The sequence below is a fragment of the Trematosphaeria pertusa genome (genome assembly GCF_010094035.1).
Source record: "Trematosphaeria pertusa strain CBS 122368 unplaced genomic scaffold BU26scaffold_15, whole genome shotgun sequence".
Taxonomy (NCBI): domain Eukaryota; kingdom Fungi; phylum Ascomycota; class Dothideomycetes; order Pleosporales; family Trematosphaeriaceae; genus Trematosphaeria; species Trematosphaeria pertusa.
In genome coordinates this window covers 1,170,582-1,187,430 of record NW_022987226.1, presented here as the reverse complement: position 1 = coordinate 1,187,430, position 16,849 = coordinate 1,170,582, and the positions used below count along the sequence as shown (strand labels likewise).

The 16,849-nt window shown below is 53.4% G+C and overlaps 5 protein-coding genes across 5 annotated transcripts; 2 read left to right on the top strand and 3 right to left on the bottom strand.

Annotated features, from left to right (window-relative positions):
• Positions 1-1,322: 1,322 nt before the first annotated feature.
• BU26DRAFT_102659 (actin-like ATPase domain-containing protein) lies at positions 1,323-3,944 on the bottom strand. The gene is made up of 3 exons (XM_033819298.1): positions 3,693-3,944; positions 2,294-3,642; positions 1,323-2,243 (listed from the first exon to the last, which is right to left on the bottom strand). Exons 1-3 carry the CDS (start codon positions 3,733-3,735, stop codon positions 1,470-1,472), a joined length of 2,166 nt encoding a protein of 721 aa, XP_033679471.1. The 5' UTR covers positions 3,736-3,944; the 3' UTR covers positions 1,323-1,469.
• Positions 3,945-4,468: 524 nt separating this feature from the next.
• Positions 4,469-7,339, bottom strand: BU26DRAFT_464759 (uncharacterized protein). Its single transcript, XM_033825174.1, has 2 exons — positions 5,426-7,339; positions 4,469-5,373 (listed from the first exon to the last, which is right to left on the bottom strand). Exons 1-2 carry the CDS (start codon positions 6,867-6,869, stop codon positions 4,643-4,645), a joined length of 2,175 nt encoding a protein of 724 aa, XP_033679470.1. The 5' UTR covers positions 6,870-7,339; the 3' UTR covers positions 4,469-4,642.
• A 299-nt stretch (positions 7,340-7,638) lies between these two features.
• Positions 7,639-10,040, bottom strand: BU26DRAFT_523107 (uncharacterized protein). Its single transcript, XM_033829965.1, has 6 exons — positions 9,628-10,040; positions 9,289-9,576; positions 9,109-9,240; positions 8,893-9,049; positions 8,580-8,840; positions 7,639-8,528 (listed from the first exon to the last, which is right to left on the bottom strand). The coding sequence occupies exons 1-6, from the start codon at positions 9,716-9,718 to the stop codon at positions 7,832-7,834; spliced, it is 1,626 nt and encodes a 541-aa protein (XP_033679469.1). The 5' UTR covers positions 9,719-10,040; the 3' UTR covers positions 7,639-7,831.
• A 140-nt stretch (positions 10,041-10,180) lies between these two features.
• BU26DRAFT_492067 (amidase signature enzyme) lies at positions 10,181-12,681 on the top strand. Its single transcript, XM_033826102.1, has 2 exons — positions 10,181-10,965; positions 11,013-12,681. The coding sequence occupies exons 1-2, from the start codon at positions 10,386-10,388 to the stop codon at positions 12,632-12,634; spliced, it is 2,202 nt and encodes a 733-aa protein (XP_033679468.1). The 5' UTR covers positions 10,181-10,385; the 3' UTR covers positions 12,635-12,681.
• Positions 12,682-13,177: 496 nt separating this feature from the next.
• BU26DRAFT_435325 (uncharacterized protein) lies at positions 13,178-14,927 on the top strand (the record flags this gene model as incomplete). The annotated part of the gene is made up of 4 exons (XM_033824122.1): positions 13,178-13,932; positions 13,981-14,419; positions 14,471-14,603; positions 14,734-14,927. 4 exons carry the CDS (start codon positions 13,178-13,180, stop codon positions 14,925-14,927), a joined length of 1,521 nt encoding a protein of 506 aa, XP_033679467.1.
• Positions 14,928-16,849: the final 1,922 nt, after the last annotated feature.

The following is a 16,849-nucleotide window of genomic DNA, read 5'->3' as shown; positions in this document are numbered from 1 at the left end:
CCGCGTTCCGTACCGTTCGCTTTTACACTGGTATCATAACGTCAGCATCAACCCCTTCGCACAATCGCACAATCGCTACCCCCTTTCGGAAAGTCATTCGAACCTCGCACGTACTTTCTTCTCGTCATCGCCGTCAACGCAGTCTTCCCGTCCCCAGCGCCCCCTTGCTCTCCCCACATCCATGAGCATCGACAAAACCTCAATATGCCCCACCCTCGCTCATACTAATCTATGAATAATCCGCATAATCCGCGATTCCACAACATCACTCCGCAGTATTACCGCTTCCGGATAAAGAGCTTGCGAACCATACCCTGGGGATGATCCACCTCGCTTCGTGGAAGCCTTTTAGGGCAAACCGCGATCGACGGATGATATGAGGATCGGAGCATGGAGTCTCGTTTACTGTGTGCGACTACAGTGCTACAGGACGCGCTCTCTTTTGATGACGCTCACGCAAGCCAGCCAGTTCACACTGTACCATAGGGACGTTTCGCGCCGTTGATGTCTCCGACTCCGACTCCCCGACTTGACTCTACTCGCGCGACTCTTTGAGCTTAATCAACTTCAAGTCATCAAACGCCAACCTTGGAATCCTCAAACTCCAAACCCTCACTTTCCCTTCCCCTACTTCCCTTCCCCTACGCTAGGTATACTTTCCACTTCTGTCGTAGCGTCTATCATGCGTGGTCTTACTCATCGTCGATAGGAACATCAGCCATTGTTTCTTCCCGATCATCATCAGTCTACAACATCGCTCGGCCTGATCATCCCTCGTACATCGCACTTCTTTCACTAACGACTGGGCTCAGTAATCCCATACTATGTAGAGAAAGAATAACCCAGGCCACTCCGTCCGATTCAGCACCTGCATACCGGCATTCACGACGCTCGCCAAAAAAGGTTAGCCCAAGCTTACTAACCCGCGGCTAGCTTAATCCGATGTATCTCGGGGACCCACACCACAACGTGGCAACAACCGTACGGCGAGCTTCGATAGCTGCGCGGATATGTCCCTTGCTGCCATGGGCCGGCAAGACCCTCATTCCGCGCGCGCCCAACAACGGCCCTGGCCGAGATTGGGACGAGGAATGCGCGGAATTAAGTGTGCAAATTCTAGTGCAATTGTGCTTTGTAATCTTCTGGAGGAGCTCCTTCCAAGAGAGGATAGCGTAGACCGGGGCAAGCGATTAGTAACGTGTCGTAGACGGCGATAGGGAGTGATGAGGAAAAGAATGTGGGCTCGGGAGGACCGGGTTCGTGTGAGGGGGGCATCGGATTAATCGAATCGGGCGGTATACGAGGACTGTCTTTGATACTCTTCCCGTGCACGAAAGAATAGGATTCTATTGCATCGCATAGGTAGCAGCCGGCAGTTGGCCCACTATCAGTATCCGGCGCATCCCGCAGCCTCCCGCGTCTCCCCTCACAACCGTCCTCCTCGAAATACCTGCCTTCCCCCCTCCAATCTACCAAGCAAACATACACTTGTTATTCAATAGCCGACTCCCCAGAATATCATACTCCGTCTTACTAATCCAACTATCATTCCCTGCAGGACTCAGTCTCCCAAACACGCTCCCGCCCTTCCAGATCACCACCTGCGGATCGAACTCCCTCGGCGGCGGTCCGACCAAAATCTCCTTTCCGTAGTACGGCCTCAGCTCGCGAAGTCGCGTCTCGAGAAAGGCACCGAGGCCGGGAGTCTTACTGCCGCCGCCGATGAGCATAATGCCGCCGAGGAAGTCGCGTAGCTTGCGATCGTCGCCGCGCGCGCCTTGCGTGACGGACTCGAGGACGGCTTGGTCAAGTGGCATGACGGGGACGATTTTGTCGCGCTCGTCGGCGAGCTTGGTCTTTTCGAGGACGGGGTCGCGGAAGACGAGGGGTTGGTCGGCGTCGCCCATCGGCGTGTCGCGGTCTGGGTTGGGTGTTCCGGTGCCTTCGGGCGCAGGGGATCCTGCTACGGAGGAGCGGGGCGTGTTCTCGTTCTCGTTGAGGCGGCTGAGGAGATTGAATGGCTGGGCCCGTTGTGGCGTTGACTGCACGGCCGGTGTGCCTCCAGGCTCTTGAGTGCCGTTGACGGAAGCAGATTTGCCGCCAGCGGTGTCCAAGACAGTGATCTGGGCTTGGGAAATAGGATCGTTGGGAGATCCGTCGTAAAGATCTACGGAGCGGGGAACAACCTTTCGACGGCCCTCCAACTTCCGCGAGTGATCAAATATTGATGGCTTGAACAGACCCTATATCCAATTAGCTTGAGAACATGACCATAGGTCCAGATTGTACTCACCATCGCAGAGAGCATAGTCTCGTCGTAGGTCTTGAAGGTGTATTTCCTCGTATCCTGTCCCGAGGCTCGCAAATGGAAGTCCCACGTCTGCACCGTGACCGAACCTTCGTCCATCGAGCAGAACTTCTGCTTGAGCTCCTCAGCGAGCAAGAAGTCGTATCTCCGCTTCAGGTTCATATCCGAGTACGGGAAATGGCCGTAGAGCATCATCTTGATGAACGTCTCCGTTACATCCGCCCCTCCCATCTTCAGGTTGACGCGCGAATCTTCGATGCACAGCCCTTCGTCCACGCAGCAGATGGATGTCTTCTGTGCTCCAATATCAACGACACAGGCAATGCCGTATCCGGCCCCAAACGTCGCAGAAAGGCTTTCCTGCTGCAAGCAGACCTTTCCAAGGCCAAGATCCCGGATCAGGATGTCCAGCATCATAGTCACATAGACGCGCTCGTAGAGGTCGGGAATAATGAACACACACTTGTAATTGGCGAGCTCCTTCAGTTTCGTAATCCCAAGCTGGGTTCGGAAGGCTTCCTCGAAGATCTTCGATATGTCGTGGTACAACTGGTTCCGATTGGTGTAGTCTCTTTCGTTGAACGTTCCATTGCGTATCGGCCAAAAGAGCTTATACCTAGGATTCGACTTCTCCGGTATTCGAAGGGCTTCATGCCCGGTAACGTATTCGGGGGCTTTCTTGGGGTCCCTTGGAAGCTCGGTCCATTCAATCCTGTTCACGTCGTTGTGCTCGCTTATAACCTCCGGCGGTGTGCGGCGGTTGAAGTTGGTGACAAGGTCCTTGGAATTGGGCAATACTCGTCGCTTATTTGACCGCATTCTCGTTCTTAACTCGGAGGACATGGCCATGTACTGATCCGCAAAATCGTCTCCAAACCACTTCTCCGGGAGAGCATCCGCGGGCACCGCTCCGTCTATCTTCATCCGCTTGGGGCTCGGTTCGCCGTCGTTCTCCTCGGACTCGTTCTCCTGCCACCTTCGCGCTATGACCATGGGTATTGATTTGGGCAAGGCATCCGTACCCAGTCCAATTCTCAAGTTCTGGCTCCCAACGTGGAGAACGACGAGTCTGGATGGGTCATCCCTAGAGTATGACATGCCAGCCTCATCCGCCCCCTCTTCAGCCGTTGTCTCTGTAGATACTCCTTGAGCCAGCGCGCGATCCTTGTCTCGAGCCTCTCGTACCATGCGCGCGCGCTCTTCTTCTTGTGGGTATCGGACCGCGAGGTATTGCTCGTCGCGCTTCAGGAATTCGGTGTAATAGTTCTTCTGGTTGATCATGTTCACCTGGGGCCATGTTGTCAGGTCGAGGTTGTTATCCGTCCGCGCGAGGCCTGTAGACACCGTCAGCGCATGCTTCGTCTGGGTGGCTGCAGACACATACCCTCCTCCCTGAGCTGGGCCCGCCCAGACTTCTTCCCAACCATGACGTGTGCAGCTGGACGTTCGAGTCCGATGCTCGTAGTTCAAATCACTCCTTTTGTGCAGTCCCCAATCTAGCCTTAGCCCAAATCAGCAGTCCAAAAGCGGCGCAGTCTCGAGGTGTGGTACAGTCAATCCGGCCCAAGGTCGCTGACTGTCTGGGTTGAAGAAGCGTCTGGACACGGCTCGCCGAGATGTCTCTTTCGGCCTCGGAGAGAGTCGCTTGAAAACGTCGGGCGGAAACGAGAGTGCAACGGCGGGGGACGCAATTGAGGGCTGGACGCTGGACTTCTCGTTCGACAGAAGTCGCGAGTTTAGGCTTTGTCCTTTCTAGGGATTTGCGCTCGACTGTGTCGCGTAGAAATGCGCGGTTCAAATGATTTCACCGTAGGCTCAAGAAAGGCGGTCGTTGTTGCTGTAGGTGTTAACGGCGGATCTGGGATGTTCTGCACGGAAGCTGTGAGCGATCGTCGGTTCCGCCATCCTCGCAGCTATGGCCGGGCCCCGCCAAGGGAAAGGTAGAGCAACAATAACGGCCCAATAATAGGATGGCTGGTGGTGAGAGAAGACCACCAGCGTCCTCAATTTCTGATAGCGCCGGCAAACCCATCTTGGTGAGTGAAAAGTGGTGAAGCCTGAAGGGAGAGGAGAACGAAGTCTGATTGGCTGGAAGGTTTCATATCACGTGACCAGAGTAAGGCTGGGATAAACTCGCTCAAAGTGTAGCGCGTAGTATTACTATGCTAGAACGACTGCTGAAGATGAACAGAGTGCTTGAGGCAATTACAGTATTGCTATGCTCAGTATCTTGCACCAACAATCATGCGAACCGTTACAACCGATATCCCAAAGCTTTTAGCAGACCAACTTTAGTCTGTGAACCGTAAACTCCTTAGTATGACAATTTCCGTACTAGTGAAAGCTATATCCGCTTTCAGCATTGCCCAACTCCGCCATGGGTAGGTAGGCACTTCCCACATCTTGCTGCTCTCCGAACCCCTCAGTGTGGTTCACAGCATTAGCGAACCACATCTGATCCGCATTCCAGTCATCGCTGGCAAGACCACTTTCCGAAGGCGTTTCTCCAATTGGGGTTTCTGGTGAAGCCTCTTCTTGTAGCTCAGATTCCGATTGATATACGACCGACTGCACCTGCGAAGTGGTGTCTGAATGGGCTTGCGCCAACGCCGACTGATACCGTGCCCTATTAAGATTCCTATTAAGAATGAAATCGGCATTCGGCCGCTCAGGGATACCTTTGACGAGGACGCCAGTCGAAGTCGCAAGCATGCTGATGGCGCGCTCCAGAAACTCGACCGATTTAGACGAAAGTCGTAGGGTCCAGCGATACTCGTCCAATTTGGATCTGTACATATCCGCCTCCTCTTTCTCCAAAGCTGTTACCCAGAGAAGAGAAATGAAGGTCCCAACGAGGGCGAAGCAGTATTTGGATGCCGAATACCAGAACGACTGCAGGTGCTCGGGCCGAAGGCTCTGGACGAATTCCATTACGGACTTTAGTCGGGCTTGAGCTGCTTGGCGACATATGCTTCTCAGGGAAGGTTCATCTGCAGAGGAAAGCGACCGGATAATTCGTCGGTGAAGGGTGATCTCAACAGCATAGTATCCGAGATGTAAGTAGCCTGGATCATGCGTCAGCTCACTGTAAGCCTCTATATAAAAGGACACGCATACCTGTTGAAGATAGCTTTCGCATAGCGATGTTTTCCATCTTCAACGATGCTGGCAGACTTGAGTGCCATTGTCGGAGCGATAACTGTATCGGCTTGGCCCTTTCCAGAATCCAACGTACACCCTCATGAGCCCGCTGTTCGAATTCTGCCTCAGCCTTCAGAGTATAGAAATTCGAGATCACCAAGGCGAGGATCTCCGTAAGCTTGATCATTTCGCAAAACAGTGTTCGCCCTTTTTCGACCTCAGTGCTTCCGTCCTCATCATCCTCGTCCAGGGCGTTCTCTGGGAAATCATCCTCCTGGAGCGGCTTTACGTTCCAGTCCTCTGTGGTGACATGCGATGGTCTCCCATGCATCAACGCTCCCCACTTATCCTGCATGAATAGAGCCCAGGCCAACCTTTTCCTCAGGCCACGCTCCCAAGAGGGAATTCTCCAGGAAGAGCAATCAATATGTAAGCCGAGATCCTGTCCAAGGCCCACTAACCGCGTTGTCAGAGCCCAGGAATCTCCTTCAGGTCTTTGAAGTAAGAGTAGGCCGGCTTGAATTGTTGATAGTTTAGGTCGGTGGATTATGTCGTTAATCGTCTTGAAAGCCAGCCTCTCAAGCCGAGGGACGTCAGGTTTGGGAATTAAGGCGAGTTCGCTGCTGTATGCCCACCAGTTCAGCGCCAGAATGTAGACTGCAGCCAATAACGGTGGCGAGAACTCTCGGTGCGTACGCTGATACTTCTCCAGAAAGACCTTTTTGTGCAGAACGGGAAAACTGGGGTGGACAATGCGAAAGTACAGGTGTATCAGCGCTTGGCCATGGGGAGCAACGAGCGACTCTATTGCATCCAGGTCAGGGATCTCTTCGTCGTGATTCCTTGTTCCCGCATCTGGCGAGAGTACGAAGGCAGTATCCAGCGAGTTCACCTTCCGTAGGGCAGTCAAACCAATGGGGATTTCCTCTTTCTCTCGGTATTCTTCGAGTTCAAGGAGCACTTGCTCGTATTCCGAAGTGGATCCGATGAGTCGGCTATGCCGATGGTTTTGAAGACCCAAAGTCTTCTTCAAGAGTGAAGGGCCTCTCAGGCTGGCATAGTCGTTGACAGGCGGATCTTGGCGGACTCTGGGTGTATTTATTGGAGAACTGCCAACCGTACGTGTCGTTTCGTGCACTGGTAGACGGTGAATCTGATCCCTACTTGCCGTAGTGTCTTCCTCGTTCAACGGTGCTGCTCTTCGCTTCCGAGGTTGAGGCTCTTCATTGAATGTGCAGTCTTGACGATGGAAGCGGCATAAGACGCAAGGAGGGCCACCTTCAACTATCTCGCATCGTGACTTCCGACGTCGGCACGAGTCGCAAGGGCGGCGGGATCTCGTCTTGGCGGCATTTGCTGCATCATTCTGAGACAGAAAGAAATCGTTCGGTGTAAAGACCTGAGTTGGGCTGAAGTTCATCGTTCAGATGCTGTAAACTGGTCAGTTCTGCCATCCCTGGGGCAAAGGACGGTTCCGGGGTGCTTCTTGCGGTAGGGAATGCTCCGGATCTAAGGGCTCGCCGTCCAAGTAAGTAAGATTAGCTGTCCTATTGTACGCACCCGCGAAGGCCTCTAGGGTAGCTGTTGCGCACGTCTTCTATCCGGAGAATTCCACACCGTGAGAGGGTGCGTCCGCACCATAGTCCCAACGCGTCGCGACCAGTAGCCTTGGAAGGTGCATCGGGATTCCCGGTACCAAGAGAAATGATGGATCATCAAGCATGGGGGATCGAAGGGGTAGATGCAGAGTCCTCCTACAGGTTAGCCACTTACCGGTGAGGCGGGACCTGGGGCACATGGAGCATGGCCCAATGTGGCATGGGCTGTCATGCGCCGGCGGGGTTAAAGTGCGGGAGCTGGTCGGTAACGGTGCGAGGAGCAAGAACAAGCGTCTCCGATGATATTCGATATGGAAATCCAAGGAGTGGAGTAGTGAGGTACCTTGGAGCGTCGCTGCGCCGACATTTAATGTAGGCCCAAGGCCATGGTGTTGGATTTGATATTCGCCTTGTGGACCACGTGAGGTGGAGAGCAAGATACGCGCCCGATATGGCCCAGGACCGCCGGCGACGACGGCGGCGCGAAGGACCGGGCCTGGGGCTTTGGCAAAGAGCAAAGTGTGGTGTCGAGGCTCAGATAAGATTGAGTGTGGAGCCAATCAAGACGCTAGACTAGCGAGCATTATTCAGCCCATTCCTAATGCAAACCGCAGCCAAGCCTCATGAGCTCTATCATGCTAAATTCTCCCATGAGCCAGCAGGTTCGTTAAAGATTGACAGTTATCATAAGAATCGCGTATATCGCACAGGCAATAGAGACCCGGCTCATCCTCCAGCCTACCAGAACACCCTGTGTGATCACCAATTACACGGAGCTCCCGGCCTAGACCATATCAGAAGTCTCCTTCTCCTTCGCCACGTACGCAGTCTTTGCCTCGCCATCCTCTCCTTCGAGAACCGGTGGGCTCACATCGCCCTTCTGCGGTGGATAGACCGCCTCTTCAATAATGGACTCCGTCGGTGGCGAGACATAGGTACAAATGACATAGTGTACCAGCATAGATAAAAAGAAGCCGAAAATCCAGGCGAACGAATATATTTTCCAAGCGCCGCCAACGTTGAGGGTAGGTTCGATGCTCTTCGCGAAGCCTGGCAAGAGAGGGGCGAACCCGGTGATGAAAGAGACATATGCACGCCAGTTCCAGCCGCCACTATACCAGTAGATACCGCGGTCAGTGTAAAGTTGATCGATATCGAGCTTGCGCTTCTTGATGATGTAGTAGTCGCACACCATGGTGCCGGCGAGCGGGCCCATCAAGCAGGAATATCCAGAAAGGAAGGCCAGGAGCCCAGCAGCGTTCTTGATGATGTTCCATGGGGTCGACACAATGCAGAAGAGGCTGATAAAGATAGTTGCGCGGAATATGTTGATGTACTTTGGTGCCATTCCGGTGACGTCGTTGGAGAAGGGGTATGTGCCGGCGGCAATCTGGTTGCCGATGGTCGCAAGCATGAAGCTGGCGGAGACAAAGAATTTGGCCGCCCGAGAATCGAACTTGGCAATGACTAACGGCATGTACCTAAGCTTCTATTAGCTAACGCATCGCTGAAGAGGATGATGATGCACATGCCATTGGAATTCGCCCCACAGATAGGAGTGCGCAGAGGTTACGAAGATTGGCGTCAGTGCTCCTAGTGTGCCTATGATAGGAAGGGCAAGAAATTGGTGAGGTCCCTTGAGACGGTTCTTCGAGAATCGACCAAAATCTGGCATGTTGACAGCCAACGAGCTGAAAAGTCCGATGATCACGTTGAGGCCGGTCAAAGCGGAGTATGCGGTGTTCATGTAGGTCGAAGTGATTTTGTATTGGCCGGTTACGAGCTCTCCGCCGCTATAACGTATTGGTCAGCATAAGACTCACAAGTAATGCGGAAGGTACGTACCCTTTCGTGACAATGACAGCCCAGAGGAACAAGGCGAAGAAAGTCGGTGGGACCACGACGCCTTTGACCCAGAACAGGATTCTGAGCTTGGAGATCGGCATTAGTGCAAGCCCTGTCTGGCAGAACCAGTAGAGGAAGATACATAGGAGCTCGGCAGCTGAGAAACATCAGCCAGAAGTCCTGTCAAGCATGACACGGGTCATTGCGGTGACTTACACGTAACGCCGGCGCTCTCGGGAAATTTGTTAGGGAAATCGATGAAGCTCGGCCAGATCGCTTCGATACAGCGCTGCAAGAAGTTTCCAGCTTGGACAGTAAGAATAGCGGTCCACATGAGAGCCACGAAAGCTTTATAGAGTCAGCAGTGGTTCGCGCTTCCCACTGTAGAGAGCATACCTCGAATGCAAATAGCTGGGAACGATCCGTACATGCCAAAGATGCTTCGGATGATCACAGGGAATGGCACAGCATAGGTCGCACCCATCTTTCCGGTCAAAGTGATGACGACGCTGCAGATGGCGAAGCCGAAGAAGACAATCGGAATTGTCTCTCGGGCAGTGAAGCCCAAGGACATGACACTAGAGACAGTGGCTGCCAAAGGGGGGGCGAGCATATCAGAGCACCAGTATGCCCAGTAATCAATACCGCCCCATGTTCGCTCCTCTGGGGGAATAGGGTCAAGATCTGAAGCGCGTTAGCTTATGATGTAGGATAGAACCGCATCGGTTTCCTTACCTTTGTTGGACCAGCGAGAGCCATACTTGCCGCTCTCAAAGGGGACCCTGAGGCGGAAGTGGGGAGCGAGCTTGGACTTGAGTACGGACATGACTTGACAACGTTGATGTTTCGCGAGAAGAGATGGTTCCGATGAAGTCAACTGCTTAAGGATGCGAGCTCCGCATACCTGGGTTCCCTGCACCTACATATACTTCGCACAGGGATCCAAGTGTGATTCCCTAATACCCTCATCACACCTCAATCGTCAGATATCGATATCCCCAGAGCACCCAGAGATAGGAGCCTTCGGCGAGCCATAGCGCCGGGCCTAGTTCGCTTGCGCCGTCCAAATGTGTGGAGTAGCTACGTCGAATAACGTTTGAGGATTAAGCGATCTCAGCGCCCCTTTCGTGGGGACCGGGTTGATGCACATGGATGGCAAAGAGGACGAGGTGGTCTGGCCCAAGCGCGAGTGGACGGAGGTGGTGGCGGGTGGAAAGTGGTTAGCGCGAAATCGACCGCCGCTTCGCCTAACGGTCGCCGGGCCGGAGGCCTGCTGCATGAGCCTGCGGCAAGCCCTGATATCGGAGCTTTATCAGAGAGATGCAACCGTCCTTACGGTGGGGTTGATTTTTGCTTTTCCTTTCTCGTTTCTAATTCACTTCAATGCTCTTCAGCTGAAGCCGGGCAAGGCCCTCCCCCAGTTCTCCTCCCTCTGACTCTGGGCCACTTCGTCGCTTTCGTCTGTCTTTTTCTATCTTGCCCTCTACGCCAAGATGTCGTCCCTCAAGAGTACTTCCACAATGCTTTCATTTGACGCGAAGCCATACGCGTTCTCCTTTCCTCTGGACCATACCGCGCTTCTTGTCATCGACATGCAACGCGACTTCCTTCTTGAGAAAGGCTTCGGCGAGATCCAAGGAGGGAACCTAGAAGCCGTACTGGCGTCAATTGCTCCTACAAAGAAGCTTCTGGAGGCATGTAGGGGTGTCGGCATGACCATTGTTCATACGCGGGAAGGCCACAAGCCAGATCTTTCGGACTGCCCTTCCTCGAAGCTCGTGCGGCAGGCAGCTGCCCCGAATAACACCCAGCACAAGCTCACCATTGGCGAGAAAGGCGAGCTCGGTCGGCTCCTCGTTCGTGGAGAGTATGGACATGATATCATTGATGAACTGCAACCGCTTCCGGGGGAAGTTGTAATCGACAAGCCCGGCAAAGGCTCATTTTGGAACACGACGATCTTGCATAAATTGAAGGCCCGAGCTATCACCCACCTTATCGTATCCGGCGTTACGACGGAATGCTGTTTTGCTACTTCCATTCGAGAAGCCAATGACAGGGGTCTCGAATGCTGTAAGCTCTCCCATCATGAGCGCTCTATCGGAACTGACCTTCTTCAGGCGGTATCGAAGAAGCAACCAGCGGCTACAATGATACGTGCTTCAAGAAGTGCACCCTCGACATGATCCACTGGTCTCAGGGTCTCTTCGGCTTCGTAGGCAGCCTGCAACCCCTCCTCGACGTCCTCTCACCACTGGCTACTCCAAGCATCACTGGTGACGCTACACCTCCACAAACGCCACCGACCTTCGACGGTGATCTTGCCATTCCCAGCCTTCAGAGAGCCTACAAGAACGGTCTTTCGCCGGTCACCGTAGCCGAAGCCCTCTACGACAAGATCGAAGCCTATCAAAAGACCGACCCAGCGGTATGGATCTATCTTGAATCAAAAGAGAACGTGCTTTCCGCCGCGAAGGCCCTCGCGGCCATTAATACGGACCGCAACGCTCTTCCACCACTCTTTGGCATACCCTTCTCGGTCAAGGATAGCATCGACATCGCGGGTCTCCCCACAACGACCGCGTGCCTACCCCTGACTCACATCCCCTCCACCTCCGCCGTCGTATACGACAAGGTAATCTCCGAAGGTGCACTCTTCATTGGCAAAACAAACCTCGACCAGCTCGCAACCGGCCTTACCGGCTGCCGCAGCCCCTATGGCATCCCACACTCTGTCTTCCACAAAGACTACATAAGCGGCGGCTCGAGCAGCGGGAATGCCGTCTCCGTCGGCGCGAACCTCGTCTCCTTCTCGCTCGCAACAGACACTGCAGGCTCAGGTCGCGTACCAACTGGCTTCAACGGTGTGGTAGGATACAAACCCACGCGAGGCACCATCTCCTTCCGGGGCGTGACACCCGCATGTCTCTCATTAGATTGCATAGCACTCACTACACACACCGTCGCCGACGCCCGGACACTCTGGCAAATCCTCGAAGACTCCGACCCACTGGATCCCTACTCCAAACCCGCCATAGCCTTCGAGCGCCACATCAACAGCATCGGTCCACAGTCTAGAAGCTTTAAGTTCGGCATTCCCCCGCCCGAAGCGCTCTCCATCTGCGCCCTCCCTATCCGCCGGAAATTCAACGAGACGGTCGCGAAGCTGCAGAAGCTCGATGGCATCCTAACCCCCATCGACTGGTCGCCCTTCCAGAAAGCCGGGCAACTACTGTACGACGGCACCTTCGTCTCCGAGCGCCTCGCCTCCCTCCCGGACGACTTCCTCTCCAAGAACCGCAGCGCCCTCCACCCCGTCATCCTATCCCTCATGGACGCCGTCGTCTCCCGCGGCAGCTCGGCCGTCCAAGCCTACCGCGACCTGCAAGCCAAAGCGCTCTACACGCGACAAGCCGAGTCCGTCTTCGCCTACTCCGCCTCAGGAATCGACGTACTCGTCGTCCCCACATCACCTACACACTGGACAATTGAAGAAGTGCTCGCCGACCCTATTAAGAAGAATAGCCACTTGGGCGAGTTCACGCACTTCGGCAATGTGCTGGATCTGTGTGGCGTGGCGGTGCCCGCGGGGACGTACCCTATCAAGGAGTTGAGTGGGAGGGAGGAAGATGAGGGGATGTTGCCGTTTAGTGTGACGTTTTTGGCGGGGAGCAGGCTGGATGCGGAGATGTTGGAGGTGGCGAGGAGGTTTGAGGAGGGGGTTAGGGCGGAGTCTTTATGAGAGTAATGATGTGTCTTGATGCTTCCTTGATGTTAATTTAGCATAGCATGCATATTGTATGACATTGATAACGAAGGTCATGATGTACACAGCAATCCTCTTCATGTGAGAGTAGAGATGAGAGGCTGTGGCTTCTCTTCTAGCCGCAAATTGCCCGCCCCTATAGAGCTCACATAGACGCATGAACATGGTCTGGGCGATATTTCGAAAGAATAGCTGGATACGTTCTCGCCCGTTAAATTCGTGTGCGTAGCGAGCTGTGAAAAGCTGAGCCTGAAGTACTTCAACGTATAATGCGTTTGCTCGTATGCGCTTTCTACACCCTAATGTGACTCTAGCGTGGTCTCGAAATGTGCACACCGGTTAAGACCTCACAAAGGCGATTCGGCTTGAATTTACCTGGGAAGTGCTGCCGTCACGTGCCAGTTAATCATTGCCCCGCCTGGAGATCCCCAAGGCTCTTTCCGAACCTCGAGCCGAGCTTCCTCCATCCCTCTTCAATCACAACGCCATGGAGAATGGCAGTCGTACCAAGTACCCTCAATGCAGCAAAGATCGATGAGGAAGGTTGTTCCACAAGCCTGCGATGCTTGTCGCCGACGGAAAATTAAATGCAACGGTCGCCAACCATGCCCGGGCTGCATCTCGACAAATCTATCCTGCACGTTCAAGCTGCCACAGAAAAGAGGCGGGAACACAGGCGTAAGAGCTACAGTACTGAATCAACTACGCGCCGGTCAGCAGCAGGAAAGTGAAGACAGCACGAGCTTTCCCGAATTTCGGCCCTCGCCGGACGATTATGCGTCACCAAGCAACGATTCCGTAGTAGGATGCCTGCAAGCGATCACCATCGACGCCTGTATAGATGCGTATCTGGACAGAATCCACCCGGTGGTGCCGCTTTTGACGCCTGACCTCCTTCGAGAGGAAGCTTTGCAGACGTCCACGTCGCTCACTTCCCGCCAATTCATCGTTTCATTCTGCGCATACGTGGTCACTTTCGGCAATATACTCCATCAATACCTTCCCTCCCATATCAAAGAGGAAGACCTGCAGCAAAAGCTGCTAGACGCCGCGTTGAGCATTCAGGACCCAGACAGGGTCTTCCAGCCTGGTCGGCTCTCGGTCTACATTTCCTTCTTTCTATACGGAGCATATGCGGGACTGGGGAATTACCGGCAGGGTTGGTTTTACCTGAGGGAGGCTACGACGTTATTCATGATGCAGAGGGGAAAGGAAGAGCAATATGGCACCGAGGCTTATAGATGCTTGTTCTGGGTCTTGGTAGTGTCGGAGAGGTACGACATCTCATCTCCGATGCTCTTTATATCATGCTAATCCAAGAGCAGAGCACACGCCGTCCGTCGAACCCGCCCCATCACACTCTCCGTGACGGCTTCAGCTCCTGCATTGAATTTGACTGCTGAGCGCGGTTTACACTATCTTGCCTCCATATTCCGTCCCTTCGATGAAATGTTCTTCGCTGTCTGGAATGGGTCGCGGCAAGAGTGCAGCAAGGAATGGCTTCTGGGACTCGAGAACGAGGTGCGAACAGCACTTCCACCCATTCTCGACCTTCCCAATGAGCAGATAGCGAACCTACGCGTCTCTCAGCTGTGGCTTCAGGTCAAGTTGTGGGAGCTATTCCCCCGTTTTGGGTTCCTGTCAAGCGAGTCAGTGCACAATTGCTTGACGTTTCGATATCCCATCAGTATCGCGAGAGACTTGACAATCGTCGCGATGAAGCTGCCGGTTCAAAGCCTACAGATCCATGGTGTTGGAATGGTATGTACGCCTCCAGCTAGTCAACAGTAGGTGCTCTAACAATTGTACCAGACTGAGAAAGTCTTCGATATTGCCTGTGCCCTCGCGGACATCCTGCCCTTCATTTCTATCCCGACTTCGCAACTCGAACTAGGCCCTGTGGACTACCTCGTGCAGGCAACGTCCCTTCTTGCAAAGCTTCCAGGTACGTAAATGGCGCTATGTTGCAAGCTCGAGAAAGCCTATCATGGCGGCCTTCAACCGGCATTCCATGGGTGTAGAATCTACTTGCCCCGTATAAGACATTCGCTGACGTGAACGCTACCCCTTTGCAGGTGGTTCTTCGAAGTTCATTCCCCTGCTTCTAGTGAAAGTAAACGAATTACTCCCCGAGCTTTCAAAAACGTTATGCGAAGCAGTTTCAATACCCGTGGTTTCTATGAATAACCCGATGAGCCCTGATACAAGGTTCATATACGAAGAGGAAGTAGGACAGGGACTGTATATGGATTTGAGAAGAGGGAGATAGGAGCGGTTTCGAATAGCACGCTGTATGACCTGCGAGTGTAAGTTTACCGCAGTCACTTTAGAATCTTTGCGTCGAGCCTGCGCCGTAATTTTGAAAAGTCCCTCGTCAAAATTCCGCTGGTCCTGTCAAGCTCGATTGCGTTTCCTTCCTGGTCCTCGCTTACATATACTCTCAGACTCATAAGCCTTTCACATGTCCTTCGAAATGAAGTATAACTGTCCTTGAAGTATTCTTAGTTCTCGCTGTGCTAGCCTACAACCCCTCCCGCACCCAGAACCCTAGTTTGTTCCAGGATCTGTCCTTGCGGAGTCCTTCCGGAAGTGTTACAGGGATGTCCTATTTATCGTTTCCTCGCTGCACATCTCCCTTCTCTTTACCTCCGTCCTTCCTATAACTTCTAACTACGTGTAAAGGAGAACCTTCAGACGACGAACAAATCGCACAAGAAGCCTATGCTATCCTGCGCAACAACAGATAGCTCGAAACCTTGGAGCGTCAGAGGCGACTTGTTTACAGTGTCCCAAAAACGTGACTATACGGAGGTGTCTTGGATCGAGCGTCATTACCGCCGGTGTTGGCACACTTATTTTGGCCACTCGTCGAGCCCGAACGCGAAAGCAAGCCGAACGGAGACAGAATACAGCGAACAGCATGATACAAAATTAAAGCTTACAAAATAGAATACATTGATTGCTTTGTATCGTTATCGAGAACGACTCAAATGGCCATCGTGCCACTGTCAACCGAATAAAGACAATAACCCTCATTCGATCTCTATACACCACTACGCACCCATCTCCATATAGATCGGGTACATAATCGCACCGACCTCCTGACTAAGATGAGACATCTTAAACGTAGCTACCCCCAGTCACAGTCGCGCGTTGCCGGTCCCGGGGCGGAAGTCGCAGCTGCCCCAACTGCGATGCTCACAGTTGCATCCAACGTTGACATCCATAGAACCCGAACGAGGTCGGTGAGTGATCATTGGGATATCGAACGAACCTTGGAAGGTGATGTTAGCATCTCAACTCCACCATGGGCGCAACATGAAAATTACGCGACATACAGTTGGCGAGAGTCATATCCATGACCGGGAAGTATTCTCCTTCTTGGAGTCGATGGTTTAAAGCATCGTTTGCGCCCCCCAGCAAATGGACTCGTAGTGCTAGAGTGTCGGCCGCGGTGGGCCGCTCAGGCGCTTTGTTGGTAGCGGTCTTCGGATTTTGTGAGCAGATGACATGATCGTGTTTTCGAAGTTCAGCAACAGGCTTCAGATAATGTGACTGCGAAGGGTAGTCGAGCGAAAACTGGTCTCATACTCTATGGGAGAATGGTACATTATATACATATTGGGCGCGAAGGACTCGTGGAGTAACCCCTCGCCAATTCCCGTGCCTTTTACGAGGTTGACTCCAGGATTTTGCAAGTTCACAGGGCAAAGGAGCTCGACAACACCAGTTGTATGCGTTCTATGAAGTTCGGTCAGTGAGCCTCGAAGTCTTCGTGTAACATTTAGTCGCCAGCGGTTCAAACGGACCAATCGGGGGGGCATAAAAGATTGCCAGCGCGATCCAATCTTGGTACAAGAGCATCTGGCGCAGTACCTTTGAAAGAATTGTGGCGTGGACAGGGAATTACGAATGTCGTGTCTCGCTTCACGGAATGAAGCTGTCCGCGGGCATCTTCCACCGAGACGCTGCATGGATTGATCCTATTGGAGAAAGAAGCGTACTAATCGGTTCGAAAGGTGAGCTGTGTTTGCGCGACGATCTAGAGGTAGTGTTTCAGCGATAATGTGGCCGGCCGGCTCAGCTATCCTTCGGCGGTACCGGTTATGGTTCCCGCGACACCGTCGAAGGACCTGCAGCATACCAAGTCGCAGCCCGATTAGACGAGTCTAAGCGTTATCGATGCGCCTC